The 18,549-nt window shown below is 44.9% G+C and overlaps 1 protein-coding gene across 2 annotated transcripts in view; it reads left to right on the top strand.

Moving 5' to 3' along the window:
* Positions 1–593: 593 nt before the first annotated feature.
* ORMDL3 (ORMDL sphingolipid biosynthesis regulator 3) overlaps positions 594–18,549 on the top strand; it is a 32,454-nt gene continuing 14,498 nt past the window's right edge. Inside the window, exons 1-2 of one of the 2 annotated variants that reach the window (XM_054994961.1) lie at positions 594–718; positions 18,335–18,526. In XM_054994961.1, the coding sequence (XP_054850936.1) occupies positions 18,353–18,526 (174 nt within the window). In that variant the 5' untranslated portion in view covers positions 594–718; positions 18,335–18,352. Of the gene's footprint in view, positions 719–14,452; positions 14,543–18,334; positions 18,527–18,549 lie in introns of those variants that run through there. The other variant, XM_054994962.1, reaches the window with a different exon arrangement.

Consider the following 18,549-nt stretch of genomic DNA (forward strand, 5'->3'; position numbering starts at 1 on the left):
GGCATGGAAACCTCCCGGAACTGTAAAAAGTAACTCTCCTGGAGAAGAATTTTTCTTTGGATGGCGGATTTTATGATATTATACTAGAATTGCCCGCTCCTATTAGAAAATTCCTGGAGATTTGGGGGAAGGACAAAGGTTTGGAGAGGGAGCTTAGCCGATATAATGCCCAGATGCCATTTTCGCCAGGAGAACAGATCTCTGTAGCCTGGAGATCAAGTGTAATTCTGGGAGATCGCCAGCTATCACCTGGAAATTGGCAACCCAATATACCCTACTGAGCTTCCTTCGCGCGCTCTCCCCCCTCCCCCCGCTTCGTCAAACCCTCCAGGCGCCACAGCCAAATCTCCAAGAATTTCTCGACCCACATTTAAACATGTATATAAGTTTAAGGTGCTACAAGACTCCAGTTTTATTTTTGCTACTACAGACTTGACGAGACCAGAATCTCGGAAAAGAAGAAAGAATACGGGACACACGAGAGTTCCTTTTTGAGGACTACATTTCCCAATATGCCCACTGGCTACGGGTGATGACGTACACAGAGAGGTGGGGCTCTGAAAGCTGCTTGCTGTGTTGTCAGCTGCTGGCAAAGAAGTCTGAACTGCTGGGGGTGGTTTCTTGTTTGTGGTTTCAATTGTTTTTATTTAAGAGGAAAAAACGCTTCCAGGCGTTCGGATCAGGGGGTGAGGAGAGGAAAGGCTTTCTGTATTGCAAGGTAGGTGAGGTGCCAAGGAGGGAGGGGGGCGGCTGGGATGCAGGGGGCAGCTGGGAATCGTGGCTGCCTGGTAGTAAACATAGCAGGGGAGGAGAAGCAGGGTGGGGGGCGAGGGAGCACAGCTGCTGGGGGAAGGGCGTGGAGCTGTGCCCCTCAGGTGGTGGCTTGACCCGAGCAGCTGGTCCCTGCGTTTGCAGGAGGTGGGCCGGGGCGGGGAGGCTTAGCTTGGCTAGAGAAGCTGAGAGCCCAGCATCTGCCCCTTGGGGCCACATTGGAAGAGTCTGGCGCGCAGCCGTGCGAATGATGAGTAATGTGGTGGCCAGGAGGAGAGAAGAGATCTTTGGCGAAGTGGCGTGCGCCTTCCAGTTGCCCATGAGGGAGTGTTTGTGCCTTTATTTAAAGCCTGAGAATTATAACTCACTTAGCTGAAAATTCCAGTAGACCCTTTTGAAAATGGCACCTCCGGGGAAAGGGATTGGAGGCTGGACTTAAGAACAGTCGAGAAGTGAGCTGAACAAAGTAGCCAGAGGTGAATTTATTAAAGCAAATTATTAAAGAAAATTATTGCTCTGACAGCAGTGCTGATTATACAACCCAGTACGAGTTTAGGCAGACTAGGAGAGGGAGGATAAGACGGGATGAGCTGGTGCTCTTGCATGCTCTTTCGCAGCCCTTTCCTATTTGTCCAGGGTAATGCTAATTGCAACTTTGGGTCAGGAAGGAATTTTCCTCGAGGCCAGATTGGCTGGAGATCCTGGAGGTTTTTTGCCTTCCTCTGGGGTCACCACGGGAGGGGGGTGGGAGCAGGGGTCACCATGGGCAGGGGGAGGTAACTGTAAATTTCCTGCATTGTGCAGGCGGTTGGACTAGATGACCCTTGACATCTCTTTCAGCTCTGAGTTTCTATGGTTCTAGGGTCAGTGTGGGAAAGGGAGAGGATTATCTCCTTGAGTCTGGAGAGAAGCAAAGTTTCTTTGGGTTTATGTAATAAGGGGCAGAGAGAGTATCCCAAATGGGAAGCCATGCACTGAAAGAGTGTCTCCCCCAGTTTGTGGGGGGGAGTATGGTGGGTGCACAGGAAAGCATATGCTGGAATAAAGGTTGTTTCCTGCACCTCCTAATGTCTTTCAGAACATTCGCTCGGGAAACAAGCTGAGAGGAAGGTAGTTTGGATGCTTGTTTCAGGGGGGGTATGCTGTCTGCTTCTTCATTACAACTGGCATATGGATTTGTCCATCTGGGTTCAAACTTGCTGATGGCAAGTAATGGTTTTGAACCTGTGTTCTCAAAGTCCCCAGTGTGAATGCTCCCTTGCTTATGCAAGCCTGGTAGAAACCTCCTAAGTGGTAGGCTTGGCAAAATTATTATCATTATTAGTTGTACTACAGTCTCAGTATGCATGGCTCTTTATGGAGTATTGGAGCACAAAACTGGTTCCTGCTCTGAGACACTGAGTCTCTAAAACTTGACAGGAAGTCTTCAAAAGGAGGGGAGGGAAAATGAGGCCAGGAGTCTGGGATGAAGGAATATGTGTTTGAGGACAGTTACCCATACTTAAGCCCTGTTCTAGTAAGGGAAGAGGAGGAAGGGGTTAAGGCCAAAGATCTTGAAGACAAGAAGGGCTTGCTCCCCTCACAGTCAGACTGATGCCTTCCTTCCCAGAATGCTTTTTAACACTGTAATGAGACAGAGCATTGTGAAAGGGGGCAGATGGGTGCATTTGTGTCCCCCAAGAGTGAGAGCAGACTCATAAAATCTGTAGTCTAGGACTGAAGAGGTTTGAAGGAGGAGGAGGAGGGAAAGCTGTGGCAGTAACACCATGAAATCTATCTTGAGAGACCATAGGGGAGGAAAAGCAACAGGAAAACCTTGCTGCTCATATTCAGAATCATCAACCTCAAACCCCTGAGCTATGGGGGGCAGCAGGGGATGACAGCAAAGGCATTAGTGTAGCTGCAGGGAAACATTACTGCAAATTAACGGGTGCTGAATTGGAGGGGGTTCCCCCCCCCCTCAGTTTAGACCAAAGAAGAACAAAGGTTAGCTGTGTATTACTGAAATGTTATTTTGGGAACTTCTTGCTAAAAGTTTTTGTAAACAAGCACTTGGCTGCAATTGTTCCTGCCCGGCCAGAATTATGCCTCAGCTAGAGCAGTGCAGACTACTAAAGTATATACTCCCTCATGCTGCCTCAGAATTCCACTTCCTTATTCTATTGTACCCATGAGAGACAGCATAATGTAGTGGTTAAAAGTGTTTGGATCCAGGTTCAAATCCTCACTCGGCTATGGAAGCTCACTGGGTGACTTGGGCCAAACACTCTCTTGGTTTAACCTCCCTCCCTCGTAGGGTGTTACTGTGAAGATAAAATGGAAGAAGGATGAACAGTGGCGCATGCTGTTTTGGGCCCAAACAGGGTATAAATAGGAGTTGTGTTTAGACAAACTTTTATGGGTAGATCAGACCAGAGAGGAGACCTAACAACTAGGAATGAGGCAGGACTCAAGGTTAGGTTAACAAGTTTTTTTCATGTTTGGTAGCTGGTATAGCAAGTGGCTGCTGAAGATTCCATTCCTTGTTGGATCCTTTAATGCGCCTTAATTCCACTTGAGGATTGCAAACATAGGTGTTGCTTGTTTGTCTGAAGCCACTTGGCAATTTGGCCCCCTAGTTGCTATGATGAGGGGCCTGAAGGGGTGTATTTGCTTATTTCTCCAAAGTGAAACCAAAATAGCTTATAATGCCATCCCCCTCTTTCATTTTAGTTTGACCTCCTAAACCTAAATCAGACTGAAAAGAGTATCTAGCCCAAGGTCGCCCAGCGAGCTTCCATGGCTAGACGGGGATTCGAATCTGTCTCTCTCTAATCCTAATATGACACTCCCAACTAACCACTATACAACGCTGGCTGGATTGGAAACCCAGGCAAGAAATGGCTGAATGTGGACCACTGTTTGGGGGCATTGATGCTATCCTAATTTCTTTTATAGGGGAGGAAATCTAATTTGCGAGTGTTTAGGGTCTCCTTCCCAGACTCCTTGTTGCTGTACAGTTACTTGTTTATGCAGACTTTTCGGCTATGCCTCTACAACCCAGTTGGATAACAAGAGCTATAATGTTGTAAGGTCATTTAGGAAAAACCAGATCAGAGTCCAGGCAAAGCTGCCATGGTTGGAGAGTTACAAAACTGCAGATCAGCTGTATGCTGAAGGACTTTTATTGCCCAATCCTGTGTTATGCTGTGCAAGAAGAAAGGTTGACAGGATTGGGCTCGATGGCTGTTGTGCCTGTCTAACATTGCAGGAAATTTGGCCTTTTGCTGTGATGGGGGAGGTTGCTGCTGTGCCTTGCAAATCCTTGCAGAGGCCCTGAGTGGAAAGACCAAACAATGACAAGGAAAAGTGCAAAGCTGCCTTGCACCAAGTGGCATCTAGCATGCCACCAGTTGCTTCCAGTTGAGGGCATGACAGGAACAGCATCCACAAGCTCCATTCTGATGTGGCTTGCAATGCTCTCCAGCCCCCCCGCCCCGTGTTTCTTCCCCTATTCCCACCTGAACAATGTGATGGGGGCCTCCATAACCCCCTCCTTAGAGCCCTTTAAAGGGCATTTTTTTCCTTCACTTTATTGGAGCGCTACAGCATGGCTCAGTAAAAAAGCTGGGGGGAAACCCTTTAAGGTTCTGAAAGTGTTGTGGGAAGTTACTGATCCTCCTTCCTCCTTCCATGGTGGGGGCTACAGGGGAGTGGCCACATGAACACTTCACCCACAAGTTTTCTCTTTACATTGGAGAAATTGAGACTGATAAAGGGGGTAGGAGGAGGACAGTATCCAGATGGGTTATGTCTAGGTTATTCACACTACTGAATGCTGCCGTTTAATGGTAGGAGCTTCTCTTTGTTCATACAGGGAAAAAATCACTGTGTTGGAAGCGGCCACTGCTCACGCTAATTGGTAATTGCTCTTCAGGACCTCTGTGATGAAATCTTTTTAACCAGCGATGGGATTGATGATCTGCTCTATCTGTTGTTGTTCCCCTCTCCAAAGCGGATCTGTCAGTTCTAAAACCCATTTGCTCCAATGTGCCTTTGCACTTCTTAAAGGGAAGCATTGTTCAGATTGTGAAGCATGACAGGCCCCAAAACACAAGCACTGAGATCCTTAATGTAGTGGGCCCAATGGAGCAAGGGACACCATGTGCGATGTCTCACGCACATGCAAGAGTGTGAAGCAACACAGGGTGAATTTTCTTTCATGCCCCGCTTTCAAAGATTCCCAGAGGCACGGAATACCTGTTGTTGAGAGGGGTGTGCGGGGTTAGCTTTTCTTTAGAAATTTATGGTCTGCCTTTTCTGTGCCCAAAGCAGCCTAAGCTATCAAATATATCAGCAGTATAATAAAAATATCACAATATTGGTTACATGTACACACATATAAAACTTTAAATCACAATTGAAAATCTCCCAGGATAAAAACAGCAAGTTGCAGAACAGCCATCCTTCTTTGCCAACGAGGAAAGAAATAGAAATATTTCACAGCGTTGATGAAGTCTCTGGAGAGATGTAGCCTTTCACACCTCTTCAGGGAAGTGAATAACAGGATGCTACCATCACCTGCAAAAAACCCCACATCTGCCTGGTTGGTAGATGGAACATCTTACGAGGCTTGCTCCAGTTCATTTGGACCCATATGTGAGCATCTTTGAGCTCTCCCCAAAAGACAGTTCTTAGTGTGGCATAGTGGTCATTTGCTGGACGAAGATCTGGGAGACCCAGGTACAAATCTGCCATCTATCGTAGAAGCTTGCTGAGTGACCTTGCTCAGAGCTGTGCATATACATCATGTTCATAAAGGGTGTGCAAGCTGGTGCCACAATAGGCAGATATACGTGAAACAGCTCTAAAGATTGGAGCGTTTTACCCTTCTAAGCCCATGGACTTCATTGGACTTAGAAGGGTATAACTCCTCAGGATGGTTGTGTCAGTTCAGCCTCTCCCTGAATTGCTTTAAAGGGGCTCTACCTAGCATTTGCCCATTTCCTAACTTCCAGCACCCTTGCCATGTGATATTTCTAAAGTCAAATGGTTTTTGAATGATTAAAAAATAAAAACTCATGATTTTTAAAAATCCATTTATATTTTAAGTTTCTGCTTCCTTCAAAAGTGGCTAATATAATTTTAAAAAACGCATAAAATGACATTCAATGCAAAATCTTCCACTCCTCCTCCTGAAGAGCTGGCTTCCTCAAACAAAAACTGGGCCTTGGAAATCAAAGGCTCTTCTTGCTTAAAACTGTTTGCATAGCAAATAAAGGAGAAATGCTAGATGTAAAAGTTTCAGTTTCTGGCTGAGATAAGCAGTCAAGGATTCCATCTCATCTCTCGGTGAGTGGGAGCTCGGTTTAAGTTAACTTGGGGTCTGAATGAAACCAAAAATACTTTTGTTGGGGGGGGGGGTGTACAAGGAGATCATTCAAATGTATCTGCTTCAAAAAGTCCAGGGGAGCTTATGCCTTTTGAAATAGCATGTGATTATACATTAAGAGCATCTTTGTGGCCAGCCAACTCACAGGCGCTCGATAGTAACTGTTAAATGGGTCCATGTAGTACGTCCAAGGCACAAATCCCCTTACCATTTATTTTTTTAAAGTGTAGCAGTTAGCAATTTATGAATCTTTTATCATGTTGAGGTATTAGAAAAATAGGTCTAGCATTTTAAAACATATCTTTTTGTAATGTTACAGTTTCATAAGCAATTACCAATAGAATTATGTGTCTGTATGTGCCTTGGTGAATTACAGATTAGACCACTGTAGTGTATGGCACATGGGCCTACCATGGGTAATAGTTTTATTTATTTATTTATTTATTTATGTACTTCATTTATACCCACACTTTTACTCCAAAGGGGACCTAAAGCAGCTTACATTGTTCTCCTATTGGCAGAGTTATCCTCACAACCCTGTGAGGCAAGTTAAAAATATCCCACCCACCCCTTGGTTTTGTAGTATTTTTTATTGCAATTTAATTTTGACTATAGTCAGAAAATGGGTGCTGTCCTTACCAAGAATGGTGCCCCCCCACCCCCAGCCTTACTAAGAACTCTCTGCTCCTTCCTTCCCCTGTCTAGGTGGAAGCTGAAATGGCATTCCTGCTTTCCCTGGTTCGCAAAATGCAGCAGCATTTGTGAAGAGACTCAGGGCCAAACTATACCTGACGTGGCCTTCCATGTACCTTTGCCCAGAGATTCTCTTTTAAAGAACCAGAGGAGTTAGCCATGTTAGTCTGTAGTAGCAAAATCGAAAAGAGTGCAGTAGCACCTTTAAGACTAACCAACTTTACTGTAGCATAAGCATTTAAGAATTCTCGAACGTTGGTTAGTCTTAAAGGTGCTACTGCACTCTTTTCGATTCTTTTAAAGAAAACAGCCCACTGTGACCTCCAGCAGAGGACCGAAAGAATAACTCTTTCCCCTCAAGGTGTTTTTCTTCTTTAAAACCATTCCTGCTAGGTGGTTTTTCTCCAGGGAATGGATCTTTTTCTCCGTTTGGATTAAAATAGCTTGTGTGCGCAGTTTTGAATGAGGAAAAATAACCCAAAGGGAAAGGGTTAAGCATTGCAGGTCTTCTCTTCAAGATTCCCAGCTCTTTCTTCCCCTCTTGTGTGTTTGTTTTGAGGCAAAGTTGAATGAAACAGCACAGCATGTTTAGTTTGGCCCTCAGTCTGTGCAGTTACAAACATGGGGCAGTTGCAGGCAACTCTGGGTTTAAAATAAGAAATACCAAAGCCGGCAAGATCAGTTTCAACCAGGGCATTCAGAAAAATTTATTGGCTTGAATCTGCCTGTTCAAATCCTTACCACCTTGCCTCGCTGCCACCATAGAGGTATGAAATTCCACTGCGGATAGAATTGCAGGCTTGAAAGAAGCCCAAAGGCTATGTCGCTGAATCTCCTTCCTGAAAGCAGCTAGTCATTAACCCTGCCTCAGACATCCCTCTCCATAGTCCAGACCACAGCACTCCACCCGAGCACACAGCAGGTGTACAGTATAGAAGAGAGCTGGTCATTCTGAAGAGATTTGACAATGGTACGCTAGAGGTATTGTTTCTTCCTGGTGTATCAGCTCGTTCCTTTTTGTCCTGTTCTGATCAAACGGGTTTTTGAAACATTAGTTTAAACTCCACCCCCACCCAAAAAAAAAAAACACTGACCCAAGATGGTAGTGAATTGAGTGGTCATTCTGTGGTAGCCTTGCCCTTTCTCTATCACTTTCTGCTGTTTGGTTGAAGGCAGTATACCAAATCACCGATATTTGCTCTATAGATATTTGGGGAGGGCTGTCAGGCTCTGTACCCATCCACCATGTTTTCCAAAATAAACATTTAAGGGGGGGCACCATTTTATCTCTGTAGAGTATATGAATATTCAAGCCTTCTTTCCAAAAACATAAGGTGGTTCTCCCTCCCCTTATCCTCACAGTACCACTGTGGGGTAGGTGACACAGAAAGACAGTGACTGGCCCAAGGTTACCCAATCAGCTTTAATTCCTCCAGTGGGATTTGGACTTGGCTGTCCCAGATCCTAGTCCAGCCATTGCACCACACTAACTCTTGGGACTGTGCAGATTGCCCCTCCCTCAAAACCTCCTGTTCCTTACTGTGGCAAACTCCAAAGGGAAAGCCGAAATAGTTTCCCATAGGATCTTGGGGTTTCAGGGAATTTGGCTGACCTGATAAGAATTGAGCTCTTTCCTGAGGACCGTTATTTTTGACAAACAGATGGTAGCATCCGTAGGAGTGCAGGATGTTCAAGGCATGTGACACTTAAATGGGAGGTTGGAATGACATTAGCCAAAGTAGATCAGGTGCTACTTCTCCTCCCTAGATCTCAGCCCATCAATTTTGACTGAGAGTATTGATTAGACTGCACAGTAAGGACAGAAGTATAAATTATGTTGCACAACCCTTTTAACAATCCTGTTTTCCAAATCTCTTGCTCCCACGGGTGACCCAGAACCAGAAAGGCTGGTGAGAAATCAACAAAAAACATGTTTGTAGCCCAACAGGCACCTTTTCAAACCAGAATGTGCCATTTGAACCCTGCTAGACTTTCATCCTTTCCAATCAGTTAAGAGTGTTCCTGAAGGCAGGAGCCAGTGATTCTTGTGAAATTCCAGAGCTAGTTCCATTGGTGGCAGCCAAGAAAGAGCAGGCAGGCAGTTTTGGCAAGCTGGGCAAGAGCATGCAAGAACAGTAGAAGTTAGACTGCAGTACCCACTTTTCACATTGCAGGACTTGGCAGGGAAAAGTGAAAACAGCACGCGCACATTGGCTGCTATCTTCCCTGTCCTTGGCAAATGGTGCTGGAGGGTTTCAAAGCGAAAAGAGGCCTCCCAGCTTCTGCTATACTTGCTCAAAACGTACAAAAGAACCTCCGTTTCAAAAGGCATTTGATGGGGGCGTGTTCAGTGTGGAATGCTATATGCATACCTGTTGGCCATATGCTCACTTGTGGAACTGTTACATGAAACACAGGAAGCATTTTCAGATGTTACAGTTACAGGCACCAGGAACCTACCAACTGCGTGAAATGGGAGAACGCGCTACCTGAGAGTTTCCTGATATGCACAGTCATCATGTTGTTTGAACAGGGGCAATGTACGTATATTCCATGCATGCCACACTATGTATGAACACAACCCCTGAAAAATCCAGTGGTCAGCTCACATGTATGTGTGTAAAGTGCCATTAAGTCACAACTGACTTATAGTGACCCCAGCAAGGGGCTTTCAAGGCAAGTAAGAAGCAGAGGTGGTTTGCCAGTGCCTTCCTCTGCAGAGTCTTCCTTGGTGGTCTCTGTACAAGAGTACTGATCCTGCTCATCTTCTGAGATCTGATGAGATCAAGCTATATCATGCTGCCATCTCTCTCAGCAGCTCACGTTGGAACTGTGCACATTGAAAGGCTTGTAGGTAACATGCACTTCCATTGGTAGTTTCCCATTATGTATTATTGTAATGCCTGAAAGGGTCTAAGATAGTTGCTGAAAACAGCTGTGTGCTGACTTCTCCCTTTCCATGACATCTGGTACAATTTCCCCAATTCTTGACATGGTTATGATGTGTGTTGTCCTTTCCCCTTCCAGCCAACAATGTGGAACAAGAGAAGAGAAGCATATGGAGAAATTATAGGAGACAAGTTGTATTGGTGTGTGGGGGTGGGGGTGGGGATTTAATACGTGGCTGTCATTTTCAGTGGCAACCCTGTGTTTCTTCTAATGCTTAGGTGTGTCCTTTTCCCTGGCTGCTGATACACCCCTGCCACTGTGCTTCCCTGGACCTTTGTGGCATTTTCTCAATGGAAGGCACCATCCCCTGACACAAGAGGCTTTTGCATTGGGAGGAAACTGCTTGCATTGGGGGAAGGTGTCAGCTGTGGCAAAATAGATCTATAGGATCTGCCCTTGGATCTTGATGCTGGTTTTAGACTGACAAGAGCCTCAACAGTTTGGGCCCTACGTACCTAAGGCTGCTTCTTTTCTGTTGTAACCCTCATTTATTTATTTATTTATTTAATTCCATTTATACTCCACCCTTCTCCCCCAATAGGGACGCAAAGTGGCTTACCTCATTTTCTTCTTCTCCACTTTATCCCTCCCAACAACCCTGTGAAGTAGGCTAGGCTGAGCATGTGCGACTGACCCAAGATCACCCAATTGAGCTTCCACGGCAGAGTGAAGATTCGAACTTGGGTCTTCTAGATCTTAGTTGGGCACTTTAACCACTACACCATACTGGCTGTCAGCACCCTGCCCTTTCCCTAGCTCACCAAAGCCATAGCCTGAGATGTGTTTCAAAGGCCCCAGAGTCCAGCTTTGCTATAGTACTTTCATTTTAGATTTTTTTTTAAGTGGACAGTTCACCTAGCTGGTTTTGTTGCATTGTGGTTTTACTATTGGTACTTGCCCTGAGGCTTTGAGATAGGCTCAGCTGGAAATTTGAGGAAGTAAATAAACAAGCTAGTCCTGCTTTGAAGCAGTTGAGTGACCCAGAGGGGGGTGGATCCGCTTGGCATTCTTGACAGATCATCCACTCGTGACAACAAATGTACTAGGCAGTGTGAAGTCTGATCTGGCTGCTAAGCTCCACAGATCGCCTATCTTGAATCGTTCTCATCCCATTTAGCTTTTAAAAGACTCTGCTGTTTGGGATCCGCAGTTATTTCGGAGGTATCAGGTGGTGGGATCTGCAATTCTCTCTAAGGTATTGGATTGTGCAACTGGGAGTTCAGTGGGCTTGTCACAGAGCTTAATTTGCAGGTGTCGGAATTGTTTTGCTGGGATGTTCTCAATTGTAGAGCTGTTTTTGGTTTGGGGTGGCATTTCTGGTAGTTTGGACAGTGACCTTTAGACATGCTGAGCCACCGTGAAAAGAGAATTCTGGCTTGAAAGCAGAGAAATTGGAGCAGCAGTTTGACTGGTTAGGGTGTGGGTCGTGGCTGCAGGTTGGGAGGCATTTTATTTTGATTTTGGTCACTGTGCCAAATTTAATCATTATATATGTTTGTTTAAGTTTCCCATTCTTAGAAAGTAAAAAAGAAGTGACTTAAACAGTGCTACTTTGTGTGTGTGTGTGTGTTGCATCAAATGCAACCAGAAAATCAGTGTAGACTGGCACCTGGAACACCTGAGTTTGGATCTTGACTCTACTACAAAAAAAAAAAACTCACTGTGTCATCATGGGGTGGCCTCTCCATCCCTCAGCCTCACCTTTTCACGGGGTAGTTGTGAGGATAAGATAGGGTAAGGGAAATACATGCAAGGTCGTGAGTTGTTTGGAAGAAGGATGGGTAAAAAGATCCTACATAGGTACAAGTTGGTAGCCATGTCATGTGCTCCAGAACTGCAAATCCATGATTGGTAGGTAGTGCTTATTTTATTTTTGGATCCTAAACTTTTACAAAGAGGAGGTAGAAAACAAAGAAAGAGGAGAGGATTGTAGGTTGAGTACTTATCTCATTTCCTGCATTTATCTTCACCCCAAGTTCAAAATTTTGTGTAAAGGCTAATGAAATCCATATTTTGAGCTAGTGTGAAATGGTTGAAGATTTCTTTAGGATTTTTTTTAAAAAAATCCTTTTAAAAGTTTGACTTAAGAAGTTTTAGCATATGGAAAGAATACAACCATAAAGGGCTAAAAATAATCTGGGGTTACATATGTGAGATTCTTAATGGGCTAGTTGCTTAAATAAGAAGAGTGAAGACCTAAAAACTTTCTGTAATGGCCTGTTTTCAGTTGTCTGCCTTGGTCCGGTGTGGACACGAAATAGATCAGTGCCTTGTAGTATAAAAGGCCTTGGGATTTGTTCAATGCTTAAGGAGCTTTGTTCGATTAATTCATTTTTCTAGGATTACATGTCACATTTTCTGGTACTGTTTTAGCAATCTTTGGCTTGCTGTGGATTTCCAATATTTCTGTTCCAAATGATAACCTGGAGTGTGACTTATTTCTTTTATTTTAATTAGTAAATATCTGGCTTGTTCAGGTTATAGCTTTGAGATACTCTCCGCAGAGTGCAAATTCTAAGAATCAGGGAAATGGTCAGTTCAAGGCAAGGTCTGTGAACAGACTGGTCCTCAGCTGTATTTTCTTCTCTGACAATGGGCTTCATGTAAGTAAAAATTAAAACAAGAAGGCAAGAATTTCCTTGCTAGGTTAGACCAAAATCTGTGAAGTCCACTGTTTTATTTGTAGCAGCCAGCCCGCTGACTCTACTAGTGAGAAGGGAAACCGCCTCTTATTTTGTACCAGTTAAAAATTATTTTCTCTCAATTTAATCATGCTATTTCCCTAAGAAGTTGAGGAGAAGGTGCCCAGTTTCCCATTTTGTCCTCTCAACACCAAACCTGTGAGGTAGATTAAGTGGGTGTGACAGGGCCAAGGTCACCCGTGGAGCTTTTCAGGGATTTGAACTTCAATCTCCTAACTCTAATCACTACACTGTGCTGGTTCCAGATCTGTTAATGGAAATCCAGTAATTCTCAGTAATTAGGTGGCACCTGCATATTCAGAGGCAGTATACCTTTGAGTACCAACTAGCATCACAGGAGTCTACCTGTGTCTAAACGTTTCTGAAATCCATCTGTGTCCCTGGCCATCTTGTGCTTCCATAAGTTAGTTTTGAGCCATGTAAAGAAATGGGCTAGTCTTACACCTGCTTCTAGTTAGCTTCATAGCCCCCTACAGAGGGCAAAACCAGTATGTTCCTTCAAATACTGATCATTTTATAAGCCCGTGTCATGACCCATAATTACAGTCCAGTGGCACTTTAAAGACTAACCAAGTTTTATTTCTGCATAAACTTTTGTGAGTGAGAGCTCGTTTCATCAAATGCATGAAGTGTACACCCATTAAGGTGATATATTTATAATCACAAAGGAGGAGTGGGTGTTACAAAGAGAGACAGGTTTAAAAGAATACCTAGTAATCATTTCACCTAGAGTGGGTGGAGGAAACTCCTAATCGTTGTCAGGTAGGCAAAATTGCATTAACATAAAATCTAGTACAGCATGAACAACATATAGAAATACGCTAGGAAGTTACAGAGCTGCAGCTGAACTAATTGACGTCTGTAAGGGGGTGGATTGTGCTACGATATTAAAACCCATGGTGGGTGAGGAATGCCAGGTCCTTGTTAAAACCCAGCAGTGTGGTAGTATTGAGATTCTTGATGAATCCTAATGTCAGCCGCTTCCTACTGCTCTCCCTTTTAAGTTGTTTTTTTTTTAAAGAGTGCAATGACTTTCGGATCAGCAATAGAATGCCCTGGAGAACTGAAATGTCTCCCCACTGGTGTTTGGATATTGCAGTTGTTGGTGCCTTTTTATTCTTTTGCATAGACTGAGCAGTTTGTCAAACAGAGAGGCATTGTTTAATACGGGATGGCATACATTACATTGGAACATATGAATAAGCCAAAAATGAACATAGAGGATGCTATTAGGTCCCGTGATCTACAAGACAAATTTGGCCTTGAAGTTTTTTGCAGGGTCCAGTTCCTGAGTTTGTGCCTCTGTTAGGTGGTCTGTTGTTGTAGTTGTGAGGTTGGCTCATGATTTCTAAACCCTAAAGCCTCTAAACTTTCTTCGTTCATAGTAAGGTGCACTTTTGCTTGGTTCCATTTATATTGGGGTGATCAGAACCATACACGGAATCCTGTATGTGACTGTGCCCAGATTAAAATCTTGTTTTCTGTTAATACTCCACCAGTCACTGCATAGTAAAAAAAAAAAACCAAAAAAACCCAGAATTATCTATTCATTTTTTATCCTGCTCTTTCTTCAAGGAGCTCAATCTGGCATAGATTTATTCTCCACCATTCTGTCCTCTCTGTGGGCAAATCTCCTTGGCAGAGTTCTGGAGGATGCGACATCAGTGCATGCAAACAACATACTGAAGCATAATTACACCTCTTATCCAGTTACACAGTTCTTACAATTGTGATTGTTACAATATTGCTGTGGATTAAGATTGTGCAATTGTCATTGCCAAATGGAAAACCTTTCTCCTGCCTGGGTCTGCAAAAGCGTGGAGTGTTTCATATCCTTGCCGAGCAGCAAGACAGGGGTCAGCTTTCCAGCTTGGTAGGGGACACATTGTGCTGTCCTGTGTTAATATGTATGAAATGTGTCCAGCTGGTTCACCCAACTCATTTTAAAACTTTGTGTCCTAAACCAGATCCAGACTGGAGAGTTTTAAAATGTTGGTGACCCAGAACGGATTCCCAGGAAAGAGCTTTAATATTCCTGTTCTGCTCTGCTGGAGAGGTCAGCAAGGATTAAAGTTTGCTTGGTTATGAAACATACACATTAGCTGAGTTAAGTCCTCGATTGGCTTGGGGTGGTGAAGCAGGGTAGTCAAATCTCTGCCAGGAATGCATCCATATACATCACTTCTGCTTCAAATCAGTAGCCTGCATGTTGCATGCTTCCCCACCCCACCCCTGCAAATGGATGTTTTCCAGCAGGAAATACAATCCCAGTTTTGAAACCAGGAAAGCCTGCTTTGCTCCTGAGCCACCAGCCCAGGTCTGCGTCGACCAGGCCTGGAAGCTTTGTGGCCGATTCCTTCTCCCCTCCTCTGGATGCTCTTGCTTATTTGAAGCTGTTTCTCCCCATTGTGTTGGCAGTTTGGGGTGGCTCAAAATCCAACTTGCACATTTTTAAAAGTCTCATAAAATCCTTTGCTGAATGAAGTGATTAACTTTATAGCTTTCCTACACCCTTTTAAATTGGCCTTTAAAACAAACGTTACAGGCTCCTGGAGTTCGAGAATAACATCTGGAGTTTCTGCAAGGACTGCAGGCAACTGGTCATGAATGCTGGGTGGCAGGGGAGGATTTCGGTGGCCGAGAATGCCTTTTTAATTACCCTAAAACACTGATTGGGGTTCAGATACAAAGAATGTACAGAGAGATGTCTTTGGATACTACTGCGTACCTGTGAAACTCTCCCCTACCCAGAGACCGCACATGCAGGAGGTAGCATGTTTGCACAGACATGGCAGGGCAGGATTGGTCTCTTAACTCAGGGGAGAGTTCCACAGTAGGTTGATGTCCTCATGGGCTGCTAGGAGTCAGCAGGAAGCTGAGCCAAGTGGGTCTGTGCCACTGGCAGCCTTGCAGAGAATACTCCGTTGGACCCAGCCAGCAGCTGGTGAAGGCTTGCTCTTGGCTTCTCCCATAACTGGCCGGTCTGAGAAAAGCAGTCCCTGAGCCACTGCCAGCACCATAGGGGTTGTTCTGTTTGCTCCCAGGCCATTTTGGCATCCCATTCCATCTCTGGATATGCAAATAGCATAGGTCATTGGAAGACAACCTCTCTCACATAAAACTCCAAAGAATCCACATCCAACTGTCAAACCCATGCAGTTGTTACCCAGGTTTTTTAGGATGGCCAAAACCCTAGTCAGTCAGCCATTTCACAGAGAATGGACACATGGATTATATGCAAAACTCTGAAAATCCCATCATTTCCAAGACTAAAAACAGCTTGGGTGAATTCTTAGAAAAACTGCCCAGAATAAACTTGTGTAAAGGGGGGGGGGTGGCTTCTTTCTTCTGCTTTTTTCCTCCCTTACCCATGGCTCAGAGTGCTTAGGAACATGTCCTACTGTTCAACAGCCCACTCTGTAGTCTGAGCAAAGGACTCTTGCTGGCTAAATCCAGCCTCACCCTCTTGTTAGCTCAGAATAGGAAACTCCATAAATAGCTTCTGAAACCGTGCCTGACTTGCAACTCGGCTGTGCCGTCCTCAGAAATGCCAGATGTTGGGGATTTGTGAGTATGTGAAGCTTGAAGGACGGAGCTACGGCAGCAGCAAGCTGCGCTTGTTCACCCCTCCCCCATGAATTGGCTGGGACAGTACAGAAGATAAGAGTGCTGTGGAAGATAAAACTGGGCAAGCCCAGATCTACCTCGAATTGCAAACTTCTGTTGGCCCACAAGGCTGCCAAGACAGGACAAGGCGTCTGGCTGCAACCTGTCTGGATATCAGGTCTCATTAGCTACCAGCCTTTCAGAAGTGGGAGGTGATGCAGGGAAGGGAGATACAGGCAGTGCTGAGTGAAAACGAGCTGCAACTTACATGTCTTACCTCTTGGATGGATGGAGATGTTGGAAACACTAGCCCTAGGCTGCTGTCAGGATGCTGAGAGAATATGGCTTGTAAAGGGTTCTGGACACTCAAAAGTGTTCTGTCTATGCTAAGTGTTACTGTTGTATTTAAAGGAGGGACAGGAACTGGAGTCTGGTGACTCCCAGAACCTGCAGTGGACCTCATGTAGTGCACAGGTTCCTATATAACAGGGGCAGTCTCTTTTTTCTGGTGCCTCTATCCTAGAGGATGCTCTCATTGCTCTGCTGGCTAAAGGTTGGCCTGTCTTGAATTTTCTTAGACCTTTCGAAGTCCATAAAGGTATATATAAGGAGCCCCGTGGTGCAGAGTGGTAAGCTGCAGTACTGCAGTCCAAGCCCTGCTCATGACCTGAGTTTGATCCTGGTGGAAGCCGGGTTCAGGTAGCCAGCTCAAGGTCAACTCAGCCTTCCATCCTTCTAAGGTCGGTAAAATGAGTACCTAGTTTCCTGGGGGTAAAGTGTAGATAAAAGGGGAAGGCAATGGCAAACCACCCCATAAAAAGTCTGCCAAGAAAACGTCGTGATGCGACATCCCCCATGGGTCAGTAATGCCTGGGTGCTTGCACAGGGGACTACCTTTACCTTTTACCTTCTAAGTCCATAGAATTCAATAAACTTAGAAGGGTCTGCTTAGGACTGCAGTGTAAATCTCATGTTGTGCATTTGTTTGGGGTGGGGGACCATGATGGCCAAATAGATGAGACCAAGATCACATTACGTGTTTTGTCAATAAAATGTAACTTGTTAGCTTATGGGGGCCTCAGTTTCCCTTGGGGCCATGGAGGGAAGGGAAAAGGGGTCTAATGCTGCAACTTCCATGTGGTTTTCCTACTGCAAACTGGGCCTTGCTGTACAATTAAGCATTTTAAATGAGAAAAGACATGTCTTTTAAGAAAAAGAGAATGGACATGGTGATAGCAAACCACGGATCCATTTTCAAATGGCCAAATGGAATGGGTTAAACCCCTTCTTTCCTTGCCTGCAGATGGAGGCTGCACAAACCCACAATCCGACATTTAGGGACTGATGTAGCAGAGAGATCGTCATCTCTGCTGTTCTGAGCCCTGGTACCAGCCGTTTCAGAAGTCAGCGCAGGGTGGAATATTGCCGAGGAAACAAACATAGTAGTTGGCACCGTTTGTGTATTTGTGTGTGTATAGTTGGGCTTAGGAAATGATCCCTGATGGAAGTACATCTGTGAAAAGCTGCAGGGCAGGAGCCCTGAATCTGAGCAGAGAGACTAGCCGTGGATTTAACCTGGGCAGCATCACCTCATGTTGGCTAAAGGAGGGAATTGCAAGATGGGCTTTCTAGCCTTCAGGATTCACAGCGTAGCTTTTACTAGGCCTAGCCAAATGACACACAACAATATGTGAGCTTTTATATTCTCCAGAACTCTTCTTCAGTCTGAGAGTTGCAAATAAAATAAAACAGGAAAAGGGAAGAAGCTTTGGGCCGTGGATGTAAAATCCTTGAGTAGTCTACCTGACTACATCATGATTTTACATCATACCCCAAAGCTTCTTCCTTTTCTTATGAATAGATGGCCATAAGAGCTAGAAATTTGATACTTTTTTTAAAAATCCAATTTGATATCCTTAAGATACTGAATTGTCTGGAAGTGGCAAATCCATACAGTCCTATTTGGACTTGACCAAACTTCTAGGAACTACCTTGAGAAACTCAGGCTAGCCTTGAGCTATGACCACTAGGCATTCTAGTCAGCAGTTTTTGTGTCACTTGACTAGAGCAGGAAGCCCTGGCTATTCTGCCAGTGCGGTGCCACCAGTCTGGCTGTGGAGAGATACAGGTTGAGAGAGAGAGAGAAAACACAGGCACATTTCCACTTATTCAAACTGTTTGTTTGCAGCAAACTTGGAGTGCATCCCATTAACCCAGATCTTGTACCTGTGCTGTATTCCAGGGCCGCTCAGCCGGAGAGATGAACGTGGGCACGGCACACAGCGAAGTGAACCCCAACACCCGGGTCATGAATAGCCGCGGCATCTGGCTCTCGTATGTCTTGGGCATCGGCCTGCTGCACGTTGTTCTCCTCAGCATCCCTTTCTTCAGCGTCCCTGTGGTCTGGACACTCACCAACATCATCCACAACATGGTAGGACGCCCATGCATGAGCAG

This window comes from Eublepharis macularius, chromosome 12, assembly GCF_028583425.1.
Source record: "Eublepharis macularius isolate TG4126 chromosome 12, MPM_Emac_v1.0, whole genome shotgun sequence".
Taxonomy (NCBI): domain Eukaryota; kingdom Metazoa; phylum Chordata; class Lepidosauria; order Squamata; family Eublepharidae; genus Eublepharis; species Eublepharis macularius.